At 51.6% G+C, this 25,581-nt stretch overlaps 2 protein-coding genes across 4 annotated transcripts; both read left to right on the forward strand.

Moving 5' to 3' along the window:
• The first annotated feature begins 204 nt into the window (after window positions 1-204).
• On the forward strand, window positions 205-5,863 carry CNGA4 (cyclic nucleotide gated channel subunit alpha 4). Its single transcript, XM_081154395.1, has 6 exons — window positions 205-408; window positions 542-643; window positions 836-942; window positions 1,233-1,878; window positions 2,667-3,016; window positions 4,871-5,863. The coding sequence occupies exons 1-6, from the start codon at window positions 347-349 to the stop codon at window positions 5,329-5,331; spliced, it is 1,728 nt and encodes a 575-aa protein (XP_081010521.1). The 5' UTR covers window positions 205-346; the 3' UTR covers window positions 5,332-5,863.
• Window positions 5,864-17,585: 11,722 nt separating this feature from the next.
• Window positions 17,586-24,849, forward strand: CCKBR (cholecystokinin B receptor; the record flags this gene model as incomplete). Of its 3 annotated transcripts, none has more annotated exons than XM_081153836.1 (5): window positions 17,586-17,736; window positions 22,542-22,793; window positions 22,934-23,183; window positions 23,450-23,622; window positions 23,739-24,849. In XM_081153836.1, the coding sequence occupies 5 exons, from the start codon at window positions 17,586-17,588 to the stop codon at window positions 24,275-24,277; spliced, it is 1,365 nt and encodes a 454-aa protein (XP_081009962.1). In that variant the 3' UTR covers window positions 24,278-24,849. The 3 variants fall into 3 exon arrangements, with proteins under 3 accessions (XP_081009962.1, XP_081009963.1, XP_081009964.1); XM_081153837.1 differs by having other exon boundaries at window positions 23,450-23,607; XM_081153838.1 differs by lacking the exon at window positions 22,542-22,793 and having other exon boundaries at window positions 23,450-23,607.
• Window positions 24,850-25,581: the final 732 nt, after the last annotated feature.

Below are 25,581 nucleotides of genomic sequence, written 5' to 3' on the forward strand. Positions count from 1 at the left end.
GTCTTCTGACTAGAAGGCCCCTATGTAATTCAGCTTGGGGGAGGGGGGTGGAGGCATGCACCCCCACCTTCCCCAGGGACCTCATTAGAGATGTTTAGCTGGGCAGGTGTAAACTCAGGCCCTGGGAGACAGGGCGGGGCGCTGGAGCCACACTGCCTCCACCCCTTCAGGAAACCTGGCTCTGGTTGTGTTGCTAAGAGCTTCAGAAGCCAAAGACAGAGGAGTTGCAGCTGGAGACTAAGGGCAGCCCCTTCCAGGCAGGCAGGCAGGCACTAGCCCCCACCTCCTGAAGCCTCCTACCAGCAGAAGCCCTTGATATCACACCCAGGCACCAGGCCACAGAACCATGAGCCAGGACAGCAAAGTGAAGACGACAGAGTCCAGCCCTCCTGCCCCGTCCAAGGCCAGGTGAGCCATCCTGGTCTCCTGGGTCAGATCTGTCTGCCTCACGAGATGGAGCCGGATTCCTCTTGGTACCCCAGTCACAAACTCAACATTGAATGATGAATAAATGCAACATGACTTCCCCTCTTGCCCACAGGAAGGCACTGCCTGTTTTGGACCCGTCTGGGGATTACTACTACTGGTGGCTGAACACGATGGTCTTCCCAGTAATGTACAACCTCGTCATCATCGTGTGCAGGTTTGGCTGGATGCTAAGTGAGGGGCGTTAGCAGAGACGTGGGCTAAAGAGTGAGGCTCGGGAGAAGGGGCAGGGCCTGGGGACCAGCGGGGCCTAAGCGAGGGCCCCGTGGGGAGTGCTCAGTGGCTTGGGGAGACCACCTCATGCACAAAGGGTGTCCTTAAGCCAATCCTTTCTGTGTCTGCCACGCAGAGCCTGCTTTCCCGACTTGCAACACGATTATCTGGTGGCCTGGTTAGTGCTGGACTACACAAGTGACCTGCTGTACCTACTGGACATCGTGGTGCGCTTCCACACGGGTCAGTGAGCCCCAGGACTGACCCTTTGTTAGAAGTCCTCTTCCTAAAGGGAGAGTGACCACCCCTCCCCCCAGCACTTTCACATACCTCTATGCTTGACAGCACCTTACGCACACCAGGCAGCCTGAGCAGGGTGGCACCTGCCCAGCCTCTCCCTGCCGCTGTCTCCCCGCCCTGCCCTGGCCTGCCATCCTCACCCTCGTTACTGGGGCAGGCAGGTGCCTGACTCAGCCCCAGGCCTGACGATGGCATCCGACACCCGACCCCTGCCCTCCCCTTCCTCCCACCAGGGTTCCTGGAACAGGGCATCCTGGTGGTGGACAAGGGTAGGATCGGGCGTCGCTACGTTCGCACCTGGAGCTTCTGCCTGGACCTGGCGTCGCTGCTGCCCACGGACGCGGCTTACGCGCGGCTGGGCCCGCACACGCCCACGCTGCGGCTGAACCGCTTTCTGCGGGCTCCCCGCCTCTTCGAAGCTTTCGACCGCACGGAGACGCGCACCGCCTACCCCAACGCCTTCCGCATCGCCAAGCTGATGCTCTACATTTTCGTGGTCATCCACTGGAACAGCTGCCTCTATTTCGCCCTGTCCCAGCACCTGGGCTTCGGGCGGGACGCCTGGGTGTACCCCGACCCCGCGCGGCCGGGCTTCGCGCGCCTGCGGCGCCAGTACCTCTACAGCTTCTACTTCTCCACGCTGATCCTGACCACCGTGGGCGACACGCCGCAGCCCGCGCGCGAGGAGGAGTACCTCTTCATGGTGGGCGACTTCCTGCTGGCCGTCATGGGGTTCGCCACCATCATGGGGAGCATGAGCTCCGTCATCTACAACATGAACACGGCGGATGCGGCTTTCTACCCGGACCACGCGCTGGTGAAGAAATACATGAAGCTGCAGCGGGTCAACCGCCGGCTGGAGCGGCGCGTCATTGACTGGTGCGCGCCGGAGGGGCCGGGCGGGGCGGGCGCCGGACAGGGCCCGGGGCCTGGGGCCTCCTGCGCGGGGGGGGGGGGGTGGGGGGGGGGGGTGGGGGGGTGGGGGGGGTGGGGGGGTGGGGGGGGGTGGGGGCAGGAAGGCAGGCAGGACAGGCATTCACTGGGGGGGACTAGGAAAGGGATGTCATCCACTAACTGGGTCTGGACTTGGAGGGAGGGGTTGGGTGAGAGACTGATAAGGAAAGAAACTCATGCGCAAGGAAGGATAACCTAGGTCCTGGGAACTGCCCCTGCCTGGGAAGGCTCCGAAGGCCCCGGAAGGCCTCAGGGCAGCACCCATCAGGGCCTGGCCAAAAGCAAGGTGGTCCATTATGTCACGGTTAGTCCACTCTGTGGGCCCAACGAAAGGAAGTGTCGCCAACAAGAGCAGAAGCCTTTGGAGGCGATGGGCTTGGTGACTGAAGTGGCTCTCGGTTGGGTGCTAGGAGACATCACCGGCTGGTGGGCAGAAACTGACAGGCGGTCAGGGGTGTCTCATTCATTGTCTGCTGAGGGAGGCTTCCAGGCCCTGGGTGAGGGAGGAAAGGTCAAAACATATCTGTGACCCACAAAGGCGACTGTGGACTGAAGGTATTCATCAGCCCACCCTCCAGTGTTCCCATGACCCCTGTGAGATCGCAGTGTGGTTGGGCTCTTGGCTGAAGCAAAGCTGAGCTGAGCCCTGAAGGAAGGGATGGAGGGAGGCACATCAGAGGCGGGTGAGGAACTGGTGCTGCCCTCGTCTCCAGGTACCAGCACCTGCAGATCAACAAGAAGATGACCAACGAGGTCGCCATCTTAGAGCACTTGCCAGAGCGGTTGCGGGCAGAAGTGGCCGTGTCTGTGCACCTGTCTACTCTGAGCCGGGTGCAGATCTTCCAGAACTGTGAGGCCAGCCTGCTGGAGGAGCTGGTGCTGAAGCTACAGCCCCAGACCTACTCACCAGGCGAATATGTCTGCCGCAAGGGGGACATTGGCCGAGAAATGTACATCATCCGCGAGGGTCAGCTGGCCGTGGTCGCAGACGATGGTGTCACACAGTATGCTGTGCTTGGTGCAGGGCTCTACTTTGGGGAGATCAGCATCATCAACATCAAAGGTGGGTACCCCAGCATTTGCTTCCAGACAGGGCTGGGGGGGATGGGAACAGCAGAAACCAGCCCTGAAACCCGATGGTACTTTAGAGCCTACAGATTAAGGATATGTGGCCTTTGCCTGAATCACTAGAGGGCCCAGGACAGAAGCAGGACATAGAAGGAGTACAGGAAAAGAAGCTAAGCCAAGATCAGTGAGTAGGGTGGGCCCTTGGAAGAGAGAGTAGACGTGCTCTGTGGCTCAGTTGGTTGGGCATCGTCCTGTGCACCATAAGGTTACCGGTTCAGTTCCCATCCTGGGCACATGCCTAGGGTTGAGGGCTTGATACCTGGGAGGGGGCATGCAAGAGGCAGCCAATCAATGTTTCACTCTCAGGTCAATGTTTCTCTCTCTCTTTCCCCCTCTCCCTTCCACTGTCTCTAAAAATCAATATAGATAGATGATAGATAGATAGATAGATAGATAGATAGATAGATAGATAGATAGATAGATAGATAGATATAGATAGATAATAGATAGATAGAGATATATACATATACAGATATAGATAGATATAGATAGATATATAGATAGATATGAGGAAATTAGAGCACAAGAGGTTTAGAAACTTGTCCAAGGTCACACAGGTAATAAGCACACACACTTGGGGTCAGTACAGGAACAACTTTCTCACAGCCAAATGGAAATGAAGGCATTTCCATTTATTGAACATGAACTCCAGTCAGGGCCAAATACTGTACATTGGCTCATTTATTCCTCTTATCAGCCTGTGCAGTAAGAGTTTCCTATCACAGGTGGACACTGAGGTCATGGGAGATGGGACAACCTGGAAAGGGGGTGAGCACACTGTCACTGACTGAGGCTAGATACTGTCTCAACCTGGGGATCCCATTCTTCAGTTGTCCTAAAGGCCTTATATCTGTCCTCCAAGAGCCGCCCTCAAGCTCTGCAACCTGTATGCAGTCGGCTGCTGTCTACCTGACTTTGGACAAGTCACTTCCCTTTTGTAGGCCTCACCTGTCCAACAGGGATGATACTAAAAACCCAAAAAGTTATTTGTGAGGATTAAATGAACTATATCAATGAGGCACCCAGAGTAGTGCCTGGCACATAGCAAGTGCTCAACAAACAGTAGCTCCCTTGCCTCTTCTAAGGTACTTCTAGCTCTGAGACTTTGCAGTGTGTCGCCTAACCCTAACCCACCCACCCTCCCCCCACAATATCTTTCTAAAATGCTAATGATGTCATACAGCTCCCCTGCTTAGAATATTTCAGTACTTTCCCATTGCCCTCAGCATAAGGTCTGAACTCCTCACCATGGCTTATGAGACCTGGAGTCACCTGGCTGTCACCTCCTCTTCCCACTGTCCTCACACCCTACACTTCAGCCACTCTGGACTGCCTTCTGTTTTCTGCTCCAACCTAACTCTTTTCTACCTCCATCCCTCTGTTTATGTTTCTCCCTCTGCATAGCTGCTCCAGCCCCGCTTTCCCTAGTTACCTCCCCTCAGTCAGGCATCACTTTCTCTAGGCTTCCCTAAAGTCTCGGCCTTAAGGTTGGGGGCCTCTTTGCCTGTCCTCCCACAGACCCAGATGCACACATCCACCCTGCACCAGCTATGCTGTTATGTAACCATCCAATTAAATGTCTGTCTCCTCTAGACTGTGACTTCTTGGAGGCAGGTCCCTAATACCCTCCCAGCACAGGTCAGTCCTCAGTAAGTTACTGAATGAAAGAATTACTGAAGGAGAGAGCTTCAGAAGCACAAATATGGAGGTGGAGGCCCTTGTTCAGGAGTGAAATGCTCCCTCACACCCACCCTGACTAATTAGCCTCCCATCTGCCCATGTGCCACAGGGAATATGTCTGGGAACCGCCGCACAGCCAACATCAAGAGTCTGGGTTATTCCGACCTGTTTTGCCTGAGCAAGGAGGACTTGCGGGAAGTGCTGAGTGAGTATCCACAGGCCCAGACCGTCATGGAGGAAAAGGGCCGGGAGATCCTGCTCAAAATGAACAAGTTGGACGTAAACGCTGAGGCAGCTGAGATCGCCCTACAGGAGGCCACGGAGTCCCGGCTGCGAGGGCTCGACCAACAACTAGATGATCTACAGACCAAGTTCGCTCGCCTCCTGGCTGAGCTGGAGTCCAGTGCACTCAAGATCGCTTATCGCATCGAACGGCTCGAGTGGCAGACTCGAGAGTGGCCAATGCCTGAGGAACTGGCCGAGGCCGATGATGAAGGCGAGTCTGGGGAGGAAACTTCCAAGGATGAGGAGGGCAGGGCTGGACAGGAGGGACCCCCAGGCCCAGAGTAACCCCATCCCTATCCTTAGGAGCCCCACCTCCAAGTGAATCAGAGCTATAGGAAAGCCTTCCTGCAGAAACTCTGCCATCTTATCTGCTAGGTCACAGAGATGGGAGTGAACTGGGTCTGCAGATGCCCACCTGGAGATGTAGGAGTACAGCACACACTCACCCTGCACTCACCGGCACCCCCACACACACATGCATGCACACTACAATTGCACATACATACACTGGCTCCAAGACTGTGCATTCCACAAAAAATGCTCTGGAGTTTCCATTCTCAGGGCACACATGCTGTCTCTCAAACATAGATATGTCTTATATACACATTCAGTCATGCACTTCATAAATACACATATACTGAGAGCCATCCACCAACAGACACACAGATGCCCTCCACAGGTGTGCACACATCTGTAAATACACAAAAGCACACCCAGAGCCCTCTTATTCCAAGATATCCTTTAAATGTCCCCCTATGGGGTCACAAGTGTACCCTGCAAGTTGCATTTCAATAAAGTATTTGCCTCCTTACTAAGCATTTACAGGGCTGATGGGAAAAGGCTGTTGGCTTTAGTAGTGGGCCATATGACTTCTCTCTGAATTCTGAGTCACAGGGGTGAGGGGCATGGGCTGTGTAGTAGCTGGTGGGTTGGATTCAAAGGGGCCCAGGTACCTGATGAATCAAGAATCAGTACTGAGCCAAGGTGAAGCAGGCTTATACCCCACACTGCTGTAGTGTGTACACGCTTCCATAGGCACATTCACATACACACACTGACCACTGCATCTCATAGCAGAGTGTATATCCTCAACCTTGTGAGTTCTATGGGGTGTGAGCAGATACCTCTGCTCCTTTTTCCTTCCTCTGGCCCAGCCCTGGATCCTGTGGTCAGGGCTACCCTGCATTCAGGACTAATTCCAAGAGAAGAGTAGTTCCTAGGACCACTCACCTGGCCCTGTCCTACCCAGTTGTTGAAGCTGACCTTGATGCTGGCAGATATTACAAAACATAGGGTGAAAATTAGAGACTAGATGGAATGGATTATCGTGGTTGGGACAACTGAAGATGAGGGTTTTGAGGGTTTTGACATGCTTGGAAGGTCTGCAGGTTTGGAGCAGAGAAGGTGTTGTGAGATCTGTATGGAGGAGTCTGATATCATCTGAGTCACACTCTTCCTAGTCACAACTATAGCTCTTCCAGGGCCTGGCCAGTCTTTGTGTGTAAGCTGTAGCCAGTTGGTATTTCAACATGTACCTGGGACTTAATTTATCAATATGGCTGAGTAATGACACAGAGTGGTCAATACCATTGAAAGAAGAATTTATTGCTTACAATTCCCAACAGGAAGGGGCACACTGCACCATGCAGGATCACACAAGGAAGAACCAGGATTGGTCAGGAGGAGCAAGGAGAAATCATGGGCAAAACACCTTTATTACTATAGCAGTGAAGTTTTTATGTGGGAATATCTCCTATTAGGCAAAAGGCAAAACACAGATTTGGGGGATTGTGGTTGAAGATTTCATAATATGATTTCCAAGCACCTGTGAAAGCTGAGCAAGAGGGGCGATGTAAACCATTTTGGTCATTAGTTGGGCCCATGATTTCAAGATACCCAATATCAATTACTGAATATCAAGAATGATTATTACAGGTAGTGCAAGAGAATGCAGAGTGCAGCCCTCAGTGCTAGGGTGGCAGGATGTATGGAGAGCATCTGCTGATGTGTGGTCATAGGGACAGTCCCCAGAGCTGTTGGTGTCTTCAGAGCTGACCAACCTTTTGAATATGGTGGATGCAGGTGACACAGGTGCACTCAGACATGAAGGACTTAAAACAACACTTTCTCAAATAGCCATAAGAACTGAGGCTGAGACTGAAGTCAAGGTGTCAGAAGAGATGGTGAAGGACGTTGCACATTAAATTATTTTAAAATATGTGGTTATTTTGTGATATCTTCTTCGCAAAATATAAGATCCATGGGACTGACCCTAAGCCTCTCTAGTTCATATATGGATCCTCAGGGCCAAAACTGTACCTGGCACATAGTAGGTCCCCAAATATATATTTGGCAACCAAAGAGATGAAAGTTGAAGTAGACAGAGGCTCAATGCTGGAGAAAGATGCATGTCAGTTTCTCAAGAGGTTTTCATACCATCTCAGCCCTCAAATCACATGGAGCTAATTCCTCATGGTGGAGCCACCACACCAGTAGACACCCTGAATATCAGCAATTCCATGCTGGGGCCTTCTAGTTATGGAGTGATTTCCACCACTGTGTGGAAGACAGTGCTTTGACAGTTTGGGATTAAGCTGGATAGAGTTAAATCAAGATGGGCAGAAGGGAACCCAAAGTTTAAGTTCCTGGAATAACCAAAATAATATTTTTTTAGCCCAAAGAATGTTAGTTACTAGACTAAGAACTTATATATGTGGCAGAAAACTTTACTGACATATTCACTTGGGCTCATTTTATCCCTCCTCGCATTATAAGAATGTCCCTGAATCTCTGTGTCTCCCAGACTTAAACCTTTTTTAATTGCAGCATCAAAAACAGAAACTCTATGCCCTAGCTTTTGTTTATGAAAAGGAAGAGTCCTAAGTTTTCACAAAAATAATTCACCTAGTGAATTGTGCCTGATTTTCTGCAAGGGCTTAGAGTTGAAGAAGCAGAAGCCTTGCCCCACCTGGTGTGGCTCAGCAGTTGAGAGTCGGCCTAGGATCAGGGCACATGCTCGGGTGGCGGGCTTGATCCCTGCTAAGGAGCATGCAGGAGGCAACCGATCAATGACTCTCTCATCGTTGATGTTTCTATTTCTCTCTCCCTCTCCCTTCCTCTCTCCAAAATCAATAAAGATATATTAAAAAAAAAAAAAAAAAGCAGAAGCTTCTAGGCCCAGCGACAAAAGATTCTCCAAGACCAAAAAAAAGGAATGAGAATGAGATTCTTGAGCATTATATTAGTTTTCTTGTGCTGCTGTAACATATTAGCACAGATTTTGCAGTTTAAAACATCACCCATTTGTTATCTCACAGTTCTATGAGCCCACACAGTGTGGCTCAACTGGGTCCTCTGTTCAGGGCTTCCCAAGGCCAAAATCAAGGTGTCAGCTGGGCCAGGCTCCTTTCTGAAGGCTCTGGCAAACAATCTTTTTCCAAAATCATTCAAGTTGTTGGAAGAATTCAATTCCTTTTGGTTACAGGACTGAGGTATTTGATCTCCTTGACACATGGCCCCTTCATCTTCAAGACAATAAAGGCACATTAAATCTTTCTCACTCTCCAAATCTCTCACTTCCTCTTCTATTAAAAGGCTGAGAAAGACCTCTGCTTTTTAGGGCTCATGTGATTAGGTTCACCCAAATAATCTAGGATAATACCTGATTTTAAAGCCAGCTTGTTATTAACCTTAATTACATCTGCAAAGTCCCTTTTGCCCTAATCACAGGAATAACACCAGAGGACAAAGGTAATAGGAGCCATAATTCTACCTATCACAGGGTTTCTGGGGAGGAAAGCAGCCTGGACTCCCACTTCCACAGGGGTCCTAGAATATGGAACACTGAGAACTGAGTCTTTGAAAACTGGAGAAAGATCACCGTGCGCTAGCTGGCATGGGCCTCAGAGCAGCGCCCCATAGGTGGAGAGCCAGCTTGAATAAGGTGCATATCAGCATAATCTCCATGGTCTGAAGGCTGAGGCCCTCCAAATATTCTGTCCAATATAAACTCCTTAGAGACTTTTGCAAGACTCTAAGTTGGGGAAAAAGAGAATGGAAAGAAAGCCACAAAACACAACTGAGATTAAACCTTCCACAGGCTGGTGGTTAAAAGCTTAGATGAGAAGTGTTGATTTAAAGAATCAAGAAAATGGCCAAACTTTTACACACTGTTATGGAATCACTCATGACTGCTACACATACATTATTTCATTTGGCTCTTAGAAAAATATTAGGAAATTTAAATTATTATTATTATGCTTATTTTTCTAGATCAGAAAACTGAAACTGATAGAGCAACTAAAAATGTTAGATACAATTTATTGTCAATCCATTTTATGCTAGGTCCTGGGCTAAATGCATTGTCTTAATTAATCCTTACGACGATATGAGAAAAATGCTATTATTACCCCATTTTGAAATGAAACCACAGCTCTGGGAGATTAAACACCTTGCCCCATATCATAGGGAACCTAAGGGCCATGGAATGAAACCTAGGTCTGTCTTACTATTTCTTTTAGAGATAAGGAAAGGGATTACCTCAGCTTGAGGCCAGGCCAGGCAAGCTGCCTGCCTTTTTGAGAATGACTGTTACAGACAGTCGCCAGTGGTAACCAGGGAGAAGGAGCCAATGAAGCAGAGCAAAGCTTGTGAATCACCAGCCAGCCTGCCCAGTGTGCTGAAGTGTGATCTCAGGGCTGCAGCCAAAGACAAGGGACCACCCACTGCTCTAGAGAAAAGCTGCCAATTCCTGCTCTTCTGACTCCATTCATGCAGCTGTGGGAGGAGGGCAGAGGTTTTGGAGTCTGTGCTAGATTCCTACACGGGTGTCAAGAGTTGTCCAAGGGGCCTTCTACTGAGAGCCCAGCTGCTTTTGGGTTAGCTCTTCTTGCTCCCACTTTCCAGACCAAAATCTCACCCACTTTCCTCCTTGGGTCACAAACCTCAGGACACTTCAACCTAACTAGGAATTGAGGTGTATGCTCCTCTACAGTGTTCCCAGTTAGCTACTTCCCCCTAGAAGCTTCTTCAGCCCTCCCCACTTCATCCTTTCCTGAGGATTTGGCTGCTAGCCTCCTCTCCCCCAAGACAGATGAAAATAAAGTACCAAGCTTGGAGGAAATCATATGCATAGGGAGAGGGGCCATTCAACCCAAGGAGAGATCTGGTGCAAGCACTAGGAGGCAGGACAGGAGGTGGGTGGATTCCAGCTTGGGGCTGGAGCTAGGGTTTGGCTTGAGGCTTGGATCAGAAACGAGTCGTCAAGCTGGGGTTAGAGTCACGGTCCAAGTCACTGATGGGAAAGAGCTGAGAGCGAATCGGGTGCTTGGAGCCAGAGTCGGCTTTTTGTTCTGAAATATTACTTACTAGCTGGGGGATTCTCTGCCTCCTACAAAATCTTTCATTATTGTTGAAAGAAATGCTTGGGGAATTAAAATATAAACAAGATAATGAGTGCAAACTGCCTATAAGTGCTTGGCAGATAGCAATTGCTTAAAAATGAATAGTAGCTATAACCGTTATTCCTATCCCTCTAGCAGCAGTTGTGCCTTTGAGGCCTCGGGGCACAGGTGATCTGATCTGGCTTGGTCCTGGGCCTCAGGACTATCCTGGCAATGCCAGACCTGGCCAGCAGAGGGCACAAGGGTCCCCCTTCTCCCCTCCTCCCGGATAACTCCCAGGAGTCAGGATTGCGTTGCCTTGTAGGGTTGGGAGAATTACCCTGAGAGAAATGGAACCTTAAAGACAAAATCAAGGTCTCAACTGGCTTGTGAAGCCCCTTGTTCGGATTTTTAAAGAAAACTAAAATGCAGCAGTGGTGGTGCTGACAGACATTACCGAGGAAGTTGTGACAAATCAGACTGAGGCAGCCCCTAGGGGGCAGCACCATCTAAAGGCCCGAAGCATTCAGGACTTGAACAATCTTTGTCCTCACCCAGAAGGCATGGGCCCTCTCTGCATCTGGCATTGCCTTTCCAGTTTCAGTACCTTGGCCTGTTGTCCTCAGCCTTGTTCACCAAAGGGTCCCATAGGGCCCCACAGGCTAATGACAGGGATGTGTTCATGGAAGTCCTCTCTGGGTGACTTCCTGGGAGAGCCTTCCTATGTCTTTTTTAGCCCTCAAGTGAGGCCCTGATCTGGTACATCCAAGCCCCTCTTGGCCTACCTGTGAGCTTATGTCTGAAGCCAAGAGTAACCATCCAATTGGAGCCAGCCCCGTTGTTGCTTCTGCTCTCCCCAGCACAAGCCCCAAGTTCTGGAAAGCCTGTCCTATCACCTGTTGTTTGTTTTTTTCTCTGCCCAGCATCCTTGCTTGTTCTGGCTCCAGCCGGTCTGTCTTCTCAGCCTGCTCCTTCTTTGTTTAATTATCCCAAGAGAAGGGCCTCCTATGTGAGCAGGCAGTGCGTGGGCAGAAGCTCAGCACAGAAGGATATCTGCACATCATAGAAATGCAGAGAAAAGAAGGCCTTGAAAGATGTGGGGAGAAGGCAACCTAATCCGCCACAGAGCAAAGGGCTGAGCCAGTAGGGGTGTGGGCACCCCAAGGACTAAACTGTGGCTTGGCTTCTCTCTTAGACTGGGTCCCAGCTGTGTGTGTGTGTGTGTGTGTGTGTGTGTGTGTGTGTGTGTCAGAGCCAGAATTGCTGGAGGCAGAGCCTGTTCCATGACCTTCACACCATTGTGTGTGTTAGCACTGAGTTTCCTGAGTAAAATGCTGTTTTGTGGATCTACAAGCTACCTGGAATAAGCAGTACTTTATAAAGCCGGTTATCTGGCTGTGCACTGGGCACTATATTCTCATCTCTTTAGTTGTTTCTGCTCCAACTCTTATTGGTGTGTTTAAACGTTCCCTTCTTATCTCAACTGTGATATAGAATATTGAAAGAAGGACTGTGTGCCCACATTTGGGTAGTAGGGCAGTAGCTAGGTGATTGAGGTTTTCCCAAGGAAAAGGTAAATTGTTCTGCCTACAAGAGTCAAGCTCAGCAGGGCCAGCACCACCCTCCAAAACAGGGAAAGAGAGAGACAGAGAACAAACAAAAAAACCTGCCAACCTTGGCAGGTCAAGGCTTGAGTCAGAAAGGCAGCGTCCTTCAGGACTGAGCCTGGCCTTGCCTCAGGACGCCTTGCACTTGTTTCCTTGACCTCAGGTTTCTCACTTGTTCTGGGACAAGGGTCCAGGTTTCTTTCCTCGGGCTACCCATGCTGACTTTGCAGTTTCTTCCTTACTCTGATCTGAAGTCTCCATTTTCTGGCCCAGAGACATCCCATGAGCTCTGAATGCTGGCTTAATCCTTGGCATAGATGGGATTTCCTGACTTTGAGAAATGAGTTCTGACCCTCTCAGCACTGCATTTCCATTCCCTCTTCTGCTCATGATATGTCCCCTTTCTCTGCTATACCAAATACTTGGAGGGTTTTTCCTCACTTTACAAATCATCTTCTTGAAACCATCTATGCCCACCATCTCCTAGCCCTCACCTTTCATCACCCAACTGTAATTAGTTAGAGGGGTGAATATAAGTGAGGTACAAGGGTGATGAACAATATTGAATGCACCATGAAACTATAAGCAATTCAAGGTTCCTTGAGCATAAAGAAAAGATAGAAAATAAGTAATGAGAGTAGTATGGAGAGTGGTTTGAGAAACTCTAGGAGAAAAGGCCAGAAGCAGACCCTTGAAATATAAACAGCAGAAGGGCAAGTATACGGCTTATAATTGAGAAAGGGGTGGCTTCTGATCCCCTCACAACTCATGTACATAGATTTGGGGTCCTCTGTGCTCACTGATGCTGCTGTTTCACTGCCAATAGAACCCTGCTCCTTGACACTCAGATGTTCACTCTTCCCTCTCTCACTGCCGACAACTCCCACTTTTCTGAAGCCTACTTATTACTCACTTTAGACTTTGTCACCTACCTCATAGTTCTGTCTTCATGTTCAATTGAGATTTCATGGCCCATTATTTTACCTTTGTCCCTTTGTTTTTCCCTCCCCTTTCCCCATTAAAATTTCAACTTTGGATGAATTGAACCATCAACATTCTCCATGCTTGTATCCAACCACCTGAGCTGTGCTGGAGAAACTGATACCACTAGAAATTCTTGGTTCATAACTCTTCAGTGGGTCTTCAACACTCTCCTAATTACCTAATTATCCTTCTACATTCCCCTGGTCTCCACTTTCTCTTTCCCATTATATACAGTTTTTCAAACTCTCTTGACTCTTAAATTTTTAATACTATCCACTCATACACACACACACACACACACACACACACACACACACACACCACTCAGTGTAACCAGATCTCAAACTTCATAGAGAAAATAGAAACTATTTTCTCAGACTACAGCTCTGTCTCACCAAATCTACACACCTACTGTCTTAATTAAGATACAGATCAAGTTGCTATAACAAAAGAGAGAAAAAATTGTGTGGCCTTAAAATTATAATTTCTTTCTTTTTCATACTGGAGCACCATGGGTGATAAAATGGCTTGAGAGTATAAAAGACCCAGGCTCCTTCCATCTTGTCACTCGGCTGCCCTTAGTGTGTTACCCTCACTGCATGGCTAGAGAAAGGTGACTTACTGTCACATCCGCATTTAACCTACAGGAAAGAACAATTAGGAAGAAAGAGTCTATGCCTCTCCTATAAGAGCTTGATCTGGGAGCTGAATTTATCACTTCCACTCATAGCTGCTATTCAGGACATATCATAAAACCACACTTAGCTGCCAAAAATCTAGAAAATATAGTTGTTATCTGGTTGGTCATGACTTATTTTCATCTACATTTATTCTCTCCTACTAACTTCCTCTCACAATTGAATCTCCACTCCTATCAAAATCTAGAACCCTCCATATGTACTCTGGGTTCCATACCTCCCTGCCTTTTCAGGAAATTTGCATTAGTAATTAACTTCTCTTACAACCTCACCACAATGGTGCTTTTCCCAAGGTTGTCAAGGGTCTCCAGGTCACTAAATTCAGAGTGCATTTCTCTGTCCTCATTGTCTTGGTCCAAGAACAGCATTTGAATCAGTTCATCACTTTCTCCTTTTGCTTTTTAGATGCCTTACTCCCCTTGATTTCCTCCCACCCTTCTGCCTGCTCCTCTTGGTCTCTTTAGCAGGCTGATCTTTCTCTATCCAGCTTTTAAATAATGGCCTTTTCCAGACTTCTGACCTGGTTCCTCATTTCTTTTTTCTTTCTTAAAAAATATTTTTTTATTGATTAGAGAGAGAGAGGAAGGGAGAGGGATAGAGAGATAGAAACATCAATTGGCTGCCTCTTGCATGCCCCCTAGTGGGGATTGAGCCCACAACCTGGGCACGTGCCCCCACCAAGAATTAAACCAGTGACCTCTTAGCTCATGAGTCGATGCTCAACCACTGAGCACACGGGCTGGGCTCCTCATTTCTTTTTATTCAACATACTCCCATTAATTCTACGATTTGCATTACTTCCTATGCAACTTGTATATTCAGTTTCCTACTGGAATTCCTACTTAGGTGCCTAATAGACACCTGAAATTTAACATATCCAAAATGGAACAGATTTGCTACTGGGAGTTGTTGTTTTCTCTATGAAGTGGGAGGCTGGCTTACTTATTGTGAGTGAAGGATTCATGTGATTTGATTAAGATTAGTTGGATAATCTCTCTATCCTGAGGTCAACTGATTAGTAACATTAATGACACCTGCAAAATCCTTTTGCCATATAACATAATCATAGGAATAATATCATATTCACAGGTTCTACCCACAATCAAGGGAAGATTACACAAGAGTGAGAGTCATTCTTATAATTCTGCCTACCACAGGAGGGAAGCCAGGAAACCATCCCTGAGAAATGCCAAGAGCTTGAACTGAGATCAGAAGGATAAGCAGGAGCTAATTAGGTAAGGAAAGAAAGCTTGAGCAAAAACCATGCATATATGGAGGGCATATATATTTTTTTTAAATGGACTAAAGGAAGGCTAGTGTGTCTACAGTAGGCAGAACAAGAAGCGCGGAGGCTTGGAATAAGGTCATTAGAGAGGTCAGTAGGAGCCAAGGCATGTAGGCTTCGTAGACTCTGTTAAAAGATTTTCTCTATCTCAAAAGCAGAAATTGGAAGAGTGGCATGCTCTGTGTTCTGAACATACCCCTCTGGCTATAAGGTGGAGGGTGGATGTAAGGAGGCGCCAATAAAATGTGGTGGATCACTTAGGAGGCTAGGAAAATTAGAGGAAGAGACAGTAGGGTGATGTCAGTGGAGATACAAGCAGACCGATTCAAGAAATACGCAGTAGCTAAAATCAACAGGGCTTCCCAAATGGTTACCTATGGGAGTGAGGCAGTTAGGTTCCCAGGAAGTGGACCCTAAGACAGAGATTACTGGGGAGGGTGTTTACTAAGGAGTGCTCTTGGAGTCAAAAGCTGTGTAAGAGAGAGGGTGGAAGGATTTGCAAAGGGAGAAGCTGAGCAGTGATTCAGTCCCAACAGAGGCCTCAGTCAACCCCAGGAAGAGCTGCAAATGCGTTTCAGAGTTGTCCTCGGTTAGGGTGAGGCGGCTGAACTTTTATGCCTCTCATTGGATGCAAGATGTCCCAGAAGGGAAACATGGCCTTCCATGAGCCAGCTTTCTTCAGCTCAGGCAATTCCTGAAGGGGCTGACAGTGGAGAGCTGTGTTCCAACAGCCCTCTCAGCAGCTGGAGAGTAAGTCCTTCGTTTCTGGGGAGGAGTCCGGGCTTTCCATCACAGCCTCCACCACAGCGATGAAGAAGCGTAAAGGAGTAAGGCATCCAAAACGATCCCTAAATTTCTGATTTGTGCATCTTGGTGGGTGGTGGATGTTGTCATCTTGGTGGGCCGTACCTCGTAATCATTGGCTCACCTGTCATTCTTCCCCACCCCACCCCTCCCTGCCCCACTAAAGCGCAACCTACTCAGGCACAGCCTCTATGGGACAGCTAGTGCACCCCTTTATCCCTGGCACATATGTAGCTGAATAAGTGAATGCTGGTCTGCTTCTCCTCAGTCCACTCCTCTCTCCCCTACATTTCCTTTGCCCGCCCACACCCTATGGTCACCCAGTGTGGGAAAAGTTCAGCAGGTTATCTGAGGCCCCACCTGTGCTAGAGTTGAACAAACAGCCAAGCAGCTCCTCTGGCCCAGGGCTCTCTGATGGGGATGGCAGGCGGTGCTGGGGGCGGCGGCGGGGCGAGCAGGTGACATCGCCCCCTGCAGGCTGAAATCCTCCGGCGCCCCAGCCCCTTTCAGCTCCGCGCAGGCTGGACCAGGGCCTCTCCAAAGGACTGGACAGGGCTCTGTGAATCCCCACAGGCTCACACCTCGTCCCCAGTCTCATCTGCTCTTGTGCTGAAATATCGGAGGAGGCAAGTCCTGCCCACGCAGCTGAACCGACCTCAGTGCTGCGCTTGCCCCCATCAACTTTGTTTCCCCGGCACCCCAGTCACCCAGCCCCCTCCCGGCCCCGCCCGTGGGAACCTGGCGCCCCACGCAGGCTGCTCCACCTGCGCTGGGAGCAAACAGGGCGCGTCCGTGCGTCAGGTGAGGGTGGGCGCTGCCTGGAGACCGCGGAGGAAGCAGCCGCCTCCTGCGCGCTCGGGCTCGCGCCGGGCCGCATGGCAACCGCACCCCGCCCGCATCCCACCCCACCCCCGTTATCTTAGGCTATTCTTCCCACCGCTACCCCCGCCGCCCTCGACGCCCACGGCAGACTCCTCCTCGGGGCAGCCCTTTTCCCTGCCGGGGTTCCCGGGGTCAATGCTGCCTCTCCCGCCCCTTCTTCCCCCCCTGCTGGGGGGTTCTTGGGAGCTTTAGGTGGAAGCCTGTGTGTGCGGCCCGCGGTAGGAAGTGCGGGGTGCGGGGTGCGGGGTGCGGGGCAGACGCAGGGGCTGCCCGGCCCCGCGGCAGGGAGCTGCGGGGAACTACGGAGCGATGGTGTCAGGGTCACTGCGGCCACTGCGGCGCGCGCTCGGCGTGGCCCGAGTCCCCTGCGCCCCGCTAGTGACCAGCGCGCGGCCTCCGACTCAGTTGCCATCTCTACGTCCCCAGACTACCGGGGAAAGGGGCTAGACCCCAAGGCAGCCGCACCCCACCCTCCTCCCCACCCCAGTTACCCTCCCTCCCCCGCACGCTCCCTGCTCGAAACCTCTCCATCCACCCCGCCCCCACACACACCTCTCCACACACCGGAGTTCCCGCGGCCGGGACGCGGGTGCAGGGGAGCGGGAGGGAAGGAAATCTCCGAGAGGAGCGGAGATCCAGGGAGGGGGCGGGCCTGGAGGACAGTCCCGCAGGGGGCGAGCCCTGAGCGGGGGAGGGGCGGAGGTCGCCGGGCAGGACCGCCGCCCGCCCGCGCCCGGGGCCCGGAGCCCGCGGGGAGCGCCGCGGGGAGCGCGGGGCCGCGGCCAAGGTTGGGGGCGGGACCAGCGCGCGGGCGCCTCCGTGGGGCCGCCGCGCGAGCAGGTGGAGCCGCCGCGGGAGCCCGCCCGGCGGAGCCGAGGGAGGCGGCTGGGCCAGGGCCATGGAGCTGCTGAAGCCCAACCGGAGCGCGCCCGGACCCGGACCGGGGCCGGGGGCTCCCCCGTGCCGCCCGGGGGCCCCCCTCCTCAACAGCAGCGGCGCCGGCAACCTCAGCTGCGAGCCGCCCGGCATCCGCGGAAACGGGACGCGAGGTGGGTGCCTCCTAAGCTCGCTCCAGAAGCTCCCCCTCGCTGCACCCCACGACTCGAATAGGGGGACCCCACCGCCCCCACACTCCTCCTCCAAACGCTCACACCGCCCCCTCAGGGCACCCCCTCAGCCCCCAGGCAGCTCCCCTGGCACGTTTGTCCCCTGCAGCTCGTAAAATTCCACCCCAGCTTCACACGACCCAGTCCGAGTCCCCTCAGCCCTGGTCCCACCCAGAGCTGCTGGCAAACCCAGCGCACAGCCCCCTCCTAGACGCAGAGGGTGGGGAGGCGAGGACCCCTCCTGCCGCTCCCTCGGGGTCTCTTTTCCCCTCGCACACAGTTCACCGAGCCAGCGCGGGGAGGGGAAGGAGGCCAGGTGGGGGAGGGGGCTGTTTGAAGCGGGGAGCTCGGGAAACCCGAGTGGGAAGTGGGAGTTACCACCGGTGTCCTCTACCCCAAACCCAAGCCCCCCCTAAAGAGATCCTGCAACTTGAATTGAGCTGGAAGTTAGGCTGGATGCTGCTCCCTAGAGCTGCCTGTCTCCATGTCACTCATCCCCAAATCCCCCCCCCGCCTCCCAACCTGGAGTTCTCCAGGCTCTGAAGCCTCTTTCTTTCTCTGTCTCCAAGGCCTTCCCAAGCCTCCTCTCCAACCTGAGTGTCCTTAGGTTTCAGCTCCCAGAGCCCTCCTTGCTCTTCATCACCCCACCACCTCCTCCTGCCCCCCTTCAGATGACAGCCATTCATTCACCCAGTCCCCCAAATAACTTTCACTCTTCCCATCAGTCAACAATTTTTTTTTTTTTGATGACCTGGCTCAAGATATGTTTCTCCCTTTCCTGCGCCTTTCCTTTCCTTAAATGTTTACTGGGCACCTGCTATGGTAGTCCCTGGGCTGGGCGCTGGGGACACGGGATGAACTAGACCTCGCCTGGACCCTCATGGCTGAGAAGGAAGACAATACCCATAGGAAAATCACAGTCAGCGCGGGGAAGTCCCACGAGAGAGGGTCGGAATTATCAGCACCCAAAGGAGATGGGCTCCAAGGACTTCCCGGAGGGAGCCTGGAGCTGGGTCTTGACTTTGGAGTTTGTTAGGCAGGAAAGGAAGAAGTGGGATTTCAGGAGAGAAAACAGTGTTAAGCAGAAGGAATTTAATCCAAGCCCAAGAAGGGAAAGTGGGAATAAATTATAATTCAAATGGGTTTTTTTTACCCGACAAAATAACGCGTGCTTTCTCAGACCAGTTGTTACACACTCTCACTTAGATTCTTTCATTCGACAAATATTTATTGAACCAGAGATTGTGCTAGGCACCGAAACTGACGTGGCTCCTATTTCATGGAGTTCAGTTTAGTGGAAGAGACAGACAAGGAAGCAGGGAATTGAGCAGGGTGGGAAGAGCCCCGAGGGGCTGTTGGGAACATAAGAGGAGCACCTCTAGCTTAGCCTAGCCTTGGGAGTCAACGTTGGCCTCCCAAGAAGGTGAAGTATGAACTGTCTGAAAACAAACAAACAAATAAATATGAGGGAAAGCCAGCCAACTGACCAGAGAGAAAAGGCAAAAAACATCCCCAGCAGAGGAACAGTATATATAAAAGCACAAAGTTTAAATCCATGGCCTTTTTGTTGGGTGTGCCATAGTTTCTGGGTGTCTGGAACATAGACCGTAAGAGAAGAATAATGGACATTCAGAATGAAGACCAGCCTAAAGGGTTAACGGAGAACCTTACAGGTCTGGCTAAGGAGTGACAATTTTACCTTTCAGTTGTACTGCCAGGATTTGTTCTGTAGTGGGGAGCATAGATTGGAGGACAGGACATGGAAGGCAGGGGGTGGGGAAGGCGGACACTTTAGAGGACTATTACATGACACTGGTCCTGGTGAAGGATGATGCTGGCCTAGGCTAAGGTACTGGCAGTGGGGACGAAGGGGAGTGGATGGATTGGAGAGGCATTTCTGGAAGTGGAATCAACGGAATTAGCAATTTATGAGAAATGGAGAGGGAGGAAGAGGTCAGGGGATGACATCCAGGTTCCTGGCTTGGATAATTGGATGGATATTGGTGCTGTATAATGAGAAGGATTAACAAGGAACAGAATCAGGTTTGAAAGAGGAGATTATGAATTAATTCAGTTTGGAATCTGCTGAGCGTAAATGCTGGCAAGATACCCAGGTGGGATTGTCCAGTAAACTGTTGAACCCAGGGGTTTGGAACTTAGGGGAGAGGTATGAGCTGGAAACACAGACTTCAAAGGGCTTTGCCTAGAGGAGATCATGGAAGCCATGAGAATAGGTAAAACCGTGTGTAGAATAAAAAGAGATGTACTGGGACAAGACTCTGAAGAAGAACAATATTTAAAAGCCAGACAAAGAAAGGCAAGTCCATGAGGGTTGAAGGCGCAGAAGATAGCAGGGAAAGTGAATGGAGCGAGGAACCCTGAGAAAGCAGAATGTGAAGTGATTCAGAGCATTGGTGCAAGAATGGCCACTCATCTGGATGTTGTTACTCACACAGTTGGCTGTTACGCAGGCTCACTCCAGTGTAACCAGTAGAAATTTGGATATTACCCACACTATTCTGATAAAATCCACACAGACTTGAGTGTTACCCATGTTCACTCAGATGCTGCCCACAGAAAAACAGATGTCGCCCACACTCGCATTAACATTGCCCACGTCATTTAGATGGTACTCATTCATTAAACACAAGCACTTTCATTTTATTATTATCCACACAAATTAGATATTACCGATGCTCATTTAAGTAACCCTTCTCCAGATATTACTCTTACACATTCAGATATTACCTGTAAGACTCAAATCAGATTGGCTCAATCAGATTAACGTCTCACCATCTTAACATGTTAACATCACATTTATACCACTTAAATATTGAACACTTGAATATTATTTCTGTCTCCAAAGAGACAGAGGTAGAGAGGAGAGGGCATGCTCAAGCTTTAGCTCAGAGATGAAGGATGGATGGGGAAGGGCAAAGCAGGTGCATTTGTATGCAGAGTGGCAGAGATTCATTCCAGGTTCACTAACAAGCGTGTGTTGACACTTCCTCTCTGAGGGACATTATGCCAAGTGCCAGGGATATGCCAGAGAAGGAGATGGACATTGCTCCTGATCTTGAGAAGCTCGTAGTCTAGCGGGGGAGACAGAGGATTAGACATCATTGTAATACAGTGAGAAATGCCGTGACAGAGAACAAAGAGGGAGGAAGAAGCACCGAGACTGAGATTTGATTGGGAGAAGGAGGCAGTGTGACAAATGGCACGGGAGCCAGAGAGCGGTAGGAGGCAAAGCATTTTAGAGATCTGGAGACTTAGCTTCTGTTCTGAGCCTGCCCCTTACTTACTGTGTGCTCTGAGCAAGCAATGTCACCGCTGGGTTTAGTTCGGGGATCTCTTATAAATAGCATTTACTTGACATCTGCAACAGTTTCTGAATAAGTTGGTATTTGTGATGAGAAAACAGCTTAATTTAAGGGCTAAGGCAAAAGTCAGCCAATGTATTGGCTGAGAAAGAGAGAGTTGCAGCCCTGAGTCCTTTCCTCTCCGCAGGCTGGAAGGCTCTGCCCCTGCCCTCTTTCCCTCCAGACTCCAGTCTCCCTCATGCTGAGGCCATCAGTATGGGTGACTGGGCCAGTTTAATTCAATTCAGTGTTGCCTGGGTCTGCTTAGCTGTGATATGGAGACCCAAAGATGAATCCATCTCCCAATAATCCATGATTCAAACAAATGGAGTCAGCCCTCTGCCTAGCCCAGCACCTCTAGTGTCCCTCCTGTGAGTTCCCACAGCACCTCGTGTGTTCTTCAACCTCCACTCCTCATCACACTGTGTGGCAATTATCTGTTTACATAGCTGAGTGGCCTTCCCTCTTTTCATGTCCATCTCTGTTCCCAGTGCCTGGCATGTAAATGTTTGTTGAGTGAGAATGAATGTTTGGAGATCATTAAAATACAAGGTTCTAATAGATGTGTAAGGAACATGCATAGGTCAGAGGAGAGATTAACTCTCAATGAGATGTCCAGAAAGGCCTTACAGGAAAGGAGGCGCTTTATCTCAGTCTTAAGGACCTTGGTAAATAGAAATTCACCAGATACAGAAAACAAGTTTGTGATGGGAGGTGGGGGTTGGTGAGAGAGTATTCCAGGCAAGGGAGGGAGTCATGAGTGCATACGATGCCTTCAAGAAACTGAGTCATCCAATAGCTTAGGTGGGTGCATTGCAGGGAGGAGGTGGAAAGGGGAAGAGGGCAGTGCTGAGAATCTGCACGTGCTAAACGGTTGCAGGCAGTAGAGAGGAGGTGAAGGTGCTTTTTTAGACAATAAGGACATGACCTGACCTGTCAAATACTACAGGGAGTTCAAGTAGAATGGGCTTAGAAGAGACCTTTGCAATTAGCGTTAAAGCTTAGTGACCTTGAGAAGAAATGTCCAAACAATGATTGGGGGGGCGGGGGGGGGGGGGGGACAGATGGGGCACTGGGTTGTAATGGACTGAGAAGTGAACAGAAAGAGGCATATAATCCTTTCAAGAAGTTTGGCTGCAAAGAGATTTGGAGTAAATCCTGAAAAGACAGGCTTTCTCAAGGAAGGGCAGAGTTAGGCCAATTTAATTAAGCCTCAAGGGGTTAGAAGGCCAAAGGATTCAAGTTCACCGTTTACTGAGTTGGAGGGGGTTGTTCTTGGGAAGCAGGTGGTCTGGCTGGGTAGGGGTGGTTGGGGATAAGTGGGATTGGGGGTCTGGCTGAGTGGGGGCCAGACCCCCTATTGCGGCCTCTCCTTTTCCCGCCCAGAACTGGAGCTTGCCATTAGGGTCACCCTTTACGCAGTGATCTTTCTGATGAGCGTCGGAGGAAACACCCTCATCATCGTGGTCCTGGGACTGAGCCGCCGCCTGAGGACCGTCACCAACACCTTTCTGCTCTCACTGGCAGTCAGCGACCTCCTCCTGGCTGTGGCCTGCATGCCCTTCACCCTCCTGCCCAATCTCATGGGCACATTCGTCTTTGGCACAGTCGTCTGCAAGGCGGTTGCCTACCTCATGGGTAGGTGAGGCAGCCCCCTGCCCCCTGCCCCTCTCCTCCTCAGTCCCTGCCCCGTGTTTCCCGGAGGCAGTGGAGGAAGTCACTCTGGTAGATTCCCTGGTTCGGGTTTCCTAGGTGACCCCTTCTCGTTCCTTGCTTAGGGGTGTCTGTGAGCGTGTCCACGCTGAGCCTGGTGGCCATCGCCCTGGAGCGGTACAGCGCCATTTGCCGACCGCTGCAGGCGCGCGTGTGGCAGACCCGCTCCCACGCCGCTCGCGTGATCCTCGCCACGTGGATGCTGTCGGGGCTGCTGATGGTGCCCTACCCCGTGTACACCGTGGTGCAGCCGGCGGGGCCCCGTGTGCTGCAATGCGTGCATCGCTGGCCCAGTGCCAGGGTTCGCCAGACCTGGTGAGGGTGCCCCTTGCCTGTCCGGGGAACCCCTTCTCCATCTCCCCCAGATGCTCAGGACCGTTCCCCAGAAACTTCCCCAGAAGCCGCCCCAAGAATCGCCACTGCGATTCCCTTTCTGCGCGCCACCCCGGGGCTCCCATCTGGGGCCTGGCCGCAGCTTTCCAGGCCTTCACCCCAGTCCTAGAAACACCAGCCCTCGGCTCGCTCCTCATCCGCGGTTGTGGCTGGACGGGGCCCGCGTGACGGCCGCGCTCTGCCCCCAGGTCGGTGCTGCTGCTCCTGCTCCTGTTCTTCATCCCGGGTGTGGTCATGGCCGTGGCCTACGGGCTGATTTCCCGAGAGCTCTACTTAGGGCTTCGCTTCGATGGCGACAGTGACGGCGAGAGCCAGGGCCGAGCGCGAAGCCAAGGAGGGCTGCCCGGCGGGGCGGCACCAGGTGGGTGACACCCAGAAGGGGCGCGCCCGCGTGGGTGGGTGGGAGAGAGGCGGGAAGCGGTCGGTCTGGCGGTGGGGGCGCCGCCTTCTGCCCTGAGCCCCGCCGTCTGTGCCCAGGTGCCGCCCTGCGGAACGGGCGCTGCCCGCCCGCCCCCCGGCCGGCCGGCGAGGACGGCGACGGCTGCTACGTGCAGCTCCCGCGCCCGCGGCCCGCGCTGGAGCTGTCGGCGCTGACGGCGCCCGCGCCCGGGCCGGCCTCGGGCCACCGGCCCGCCCAGGCCAAGCTGCTGGCGAAGAAGCGCGTGGTGCGCATGCTGCTGGTGATCGTTGTGCTTTTTTTCCTGTGCTGGTTGCCGGTGTACAGCGCCAACACCTGGAAGGCCTTCGACGGCCCCGGGGCGCGCCGGGCGCTCTCGGGCGCCCCCATCTCTTTCATTCACCTGCTGAGCTACGCTTCGGCTTGTGTCAACCCCCTGGTCTACTGCTTTATGCACCGGCGCTTTCGCCAGGCCTGTCTCGACACGTGTGCCCGCTGCTGCCCCCGGCCCCCACGGGCTCGCCCCAGGCCTCTGCCCGACGAGGACCCTCCCACCCCGTCCATCGCCTCGCTGTCCAGGCTGAGCTACACCACCATCAGCACGCTGGGGCCTGGCTGAGGCGGCAGGGGCGGGGCGGGGGCTGAGTCAGAACAGGCCGATTGTGCAAGCGCTGACCCATCCAGCTACACAAGAGACAGAGACCAACTGGCGCAAAAGACTGACACCCAACAGCATGGACTTACCCCGATGCACAGGAAAAGGTGGCTTATTGGCACAAAATAAACAAACTGGACCCCCCCCCCAAAAAAAAAAACAAGGCTCACTTGATGTGGTACATAGAAACTGGCCCTGACCTTGGACAGACCCAGACACAGCATTCCTAGCGGTGGGCTATCCCTCCACAGCGGGAACTCGATGACAGGAAAGACCTGCCTCTTACACACATATAGTAGTGGCACTGATTCATTTAGGAGCCTGCAGCCCTACACGGTGCCGACTCCTGAGATGCTCCAGGCTGCCCCCACTTTGACCTCACAGTGCCCTTTGGGTACACCAAAGTAATTTCATAGCTCCCTGACTAACAGGCTGTTTTCCACTGAGAAGTCCTTTCATTTCTTTCCAGTTCAGTAATATGTCCTGACCCCTCCTCTCCAGCTGACCTCTTCAATAAATAATAAATGACTTGGCTTCCTCCTAAACTTCCTTTCTGGACTCTTTGGGGGCAGGTGAGGAGGCATGGGGTTTTGTGGTCTTCCCCGTCAGGTCATGCACAGCAGGACCCCCTGCCTAAACGCCCATGGTCTGAGACTGGAAGAGGCTGCGTGTTGCCTCTGGGCTGTCATCCTGGACCCACCTATACACCCATGTCGTAGGCAGTAGCTGGGAATGGGGGTGAGGGTGGGAGGTGGGGTATCCATGACACATCATGAGTCCTGAGCACATTCTCTTAAAATGGCATCATTGTTAAGGTACTGTATTAATAGATGCTTATTTAACATTTAATCCCTGGCCAGTGTGGCTCAGTTGGTTAAGCATTGTCTCATGCACTGAGAGGTCTCAGGCTCAATTCCCAGTAGGGGGCTTTCAGGAGGCAGCCGATTGATATTTCTCTCTCAAATCAATAAAAACATTTTAAAATTTTTTAATGAAAAGGTAAAAGAGGAAGCACTATATAATGAGACTCTATTTAATGTGTGTTTGAAACACCAGGGGTCAGATCATGACAGGTGTACAGAAGCTAATTAAAGAGTAGAGCCTTATCGATGCACCCTTCTCTGGCAGCAGAACTTGGCCAAGCTTCTGCTCCATGGAAGCGCCCTTACTGGCCAGCAACAACAAAGAGGGGAGGGGAGGGCTGGACCTGAATAGAAGTCCCAGAGCCCAGCCTCCCTTTTGACTATAAGACTGATTCAGCCCCAGAG

Source organism: Miniopterus schreibersii (assembly GCF_964146895.1).
Source record: "Miniopterus schreibersii genome assembly, chromosome: 12".
NCBI classification, from domain to species: Eukaryota; Metazoa; Chordata; class Mammalia; order Chiroptera; family Miniopteridae; genus Miniopterus; species Miniopterus schreibersii.

What these genes read in the sequence shown, in the direction of transcription:
- CNGA4 (XM_081154395.1), top strand. Translation starts at nt 347, where the DNA reads ATGAGCCAGGACAGCAAAGTGAAGACGACAGAGTCCAGCCCTCCTGCC. An exon ending in CGTGGTGCGCTTCCACACGG is followed by an intron (nt 943 to 1,232) that starts GTCAGTGAGCCC and finishes TCCTCCCACCAG; the next exon opens with GGTTCCTGGAACAGGGCATC. An exon ending in CAGCATCATCAACATCAAAG is followed by an intron (nt 3,017 to 4,870) that starts GTGGGTACCCCA and finishes CATGTGCCACAG; the next exon opens with GGAATATGTCTGGGAACCGC.